The sequence below is a fragment of the Elephantulus edwardii genome, unplaced genomic scaffold (genome assembly GCF_000299155.1).
Source record: "Elephantulus edwardii isolate Elephantulus edwardi_28Jun2011 unplaced genomic scaffold, EleEdw1.0 scaffold00039, whole genome shotgun sequence".
NCBI classification, from domain to species: Eukaryota; Metazoa; Chordata; class Mammalia; order Macroscelidea; family Macroscelididae; genus Elephantulus; species Elephantulus edwardii.
In genome coordinates, this window is record NW_006399789.1 from 13,040,644 (window position 1) to 13,042,213 (window position 1,570).

General features: G+C 38.3%; 1 protein-coding gene across 1 annotated transcript in view; it reads left to right on the forward strand.

The window, feature by feature from the left end:
- Positions 1 to 1,570, forward strand: part of SLC18B1 (solute carrier family 18, subfamily B, member 1) — a 50,911-nt gene that overhangs the window by 4,704 nt on the left and 44,637 nt on the right. The window contains exon 2 of the mRNA XM_006885014.1: positions 1,096 to 1,235. Within this exon, the coding sequence (XP_006885076.1) occupies positions 1,096 to 1,235 (140 nt within the window). The remainder of the gene's footprint in view (positions 1 to 1,095; positions 1,236 to 1,570) is intronic.

Consider the following 1,570-nt stretch of genomic DNA (forward strand, 5'->3'; position numbering starts at 1 on the left):
TTTCCTCAACTTCAGCTTGAACTTGCATATGAGTAGTTGGGGGTCTGTCCCACAATCAGCACCCGGCCTGGTTTTCACTGCTGATATTGAGCTTCTTCACCGAGTCTTTCCACAATTGTAATGTATTTGATCATCTGCATAGAGAGATACTTCTACCTCCTCTTTGCCAGTTTGGATACTTTTTATTCCTTTCTCTTGTCTTATTGCTATAGCTAAGACCTCCAATACAATATTGAATAAGAGAGGTGACAGTGGTGTTGTTGACTTTTTAAAAAAAATTGTATTTGTGTGAGAGTGTACAAATTAGAAATTACTGTTTTCATCCACTCATTCATACACATTTTATTTTGTTCTCCCAATTCGATTCATTGTCTAGATCCTGTTCTAGATTGTTAATTGCAGTACATACTATGTCTATCCATTGATTTCAGCCTGACCTTCCTTTCACCTATTCTAATACCAGATGCAGTGTTCATTATCCATCCACTGTTTACTTGCTCTCTCCATTACCACTTCCCTACCCCCTAACCCTCCTATTTTTATAACAATTTTTTTTAAAAAAAAATCGGATTATATGAGAGCTATACAGCTCTTATTCTGGACTGTTGTGATGCAAATAATACCTAATCATATATTTCTTTTAAGTAGTTCTTTCCCTCATCTGTTTTAATGCAGTGTACATTATTTATCCCCTCTTTTCACAGTTACTCCCTACCCCCCATGTCAGTCCTGTTTTATGACAATGACATTATATCAGTGGTCTTATACAGAACTTGTCTTTTTGTGACTGAATTATTTCACTTCCCATAATGACCTCTAGACTTATCCATGTCATGTAGTGTTTCAAATGTTTCATGAGTTCGCTGTTGTTTCTCAGTGCTGTGTAATATGCCATTGTGTGAAGGTACCACAGTTTCTCTATCTATTCTTTTGTTGATGGGCAGGACTAACTTTTCTATGCAGATATCCAGGATTGACTTGATAGGTGTTGCTGAGTGGGTTAGGACTTCCAACTTTTTCAACCCTTAAGGGCACCATCCAGAGACTCATCCTGCTACTGAACAAACCTTTAATTGAAGCATGTTTGCATTTAAGGTGATGACCCTATGGGAACTGCAGGAGAGGCTCCTAGGTGGCTTTCAAGAGAACAGCTGTTTACACTGATATCTGCAGCTTCCATTAACTTGTGTTCCAGCATGTACTATTCCATTCTTGGACCCTTTTTTTCCAAGGAGGTAAGACCTTTTTATAACTTTGTAAGTTAGTTATTTTAAAGGTTTTAGAGTTTATTTCACTTTCTTGTTGTTATGTGCCATTGAGTCACTTTTGACCCTATGTCCAAATAGCTCTGAATCCTGTTCTATCCCGAGCCAGTCTCACTGATCAGATACACTGTAGTCCCTAGACTGATCTGTGTTTCATTGATTATGCAAAGGCATTTGACTGTGTGGATCATAACAAACTGTGGCTGACTGTGAGAAGAATGGGAATCCCAGAACATTTAATTGTGCTAATGTGAAACCTATACTTGGACCAAGAGGCAGTAGTCAGAACAGAGCAGGGCAACACT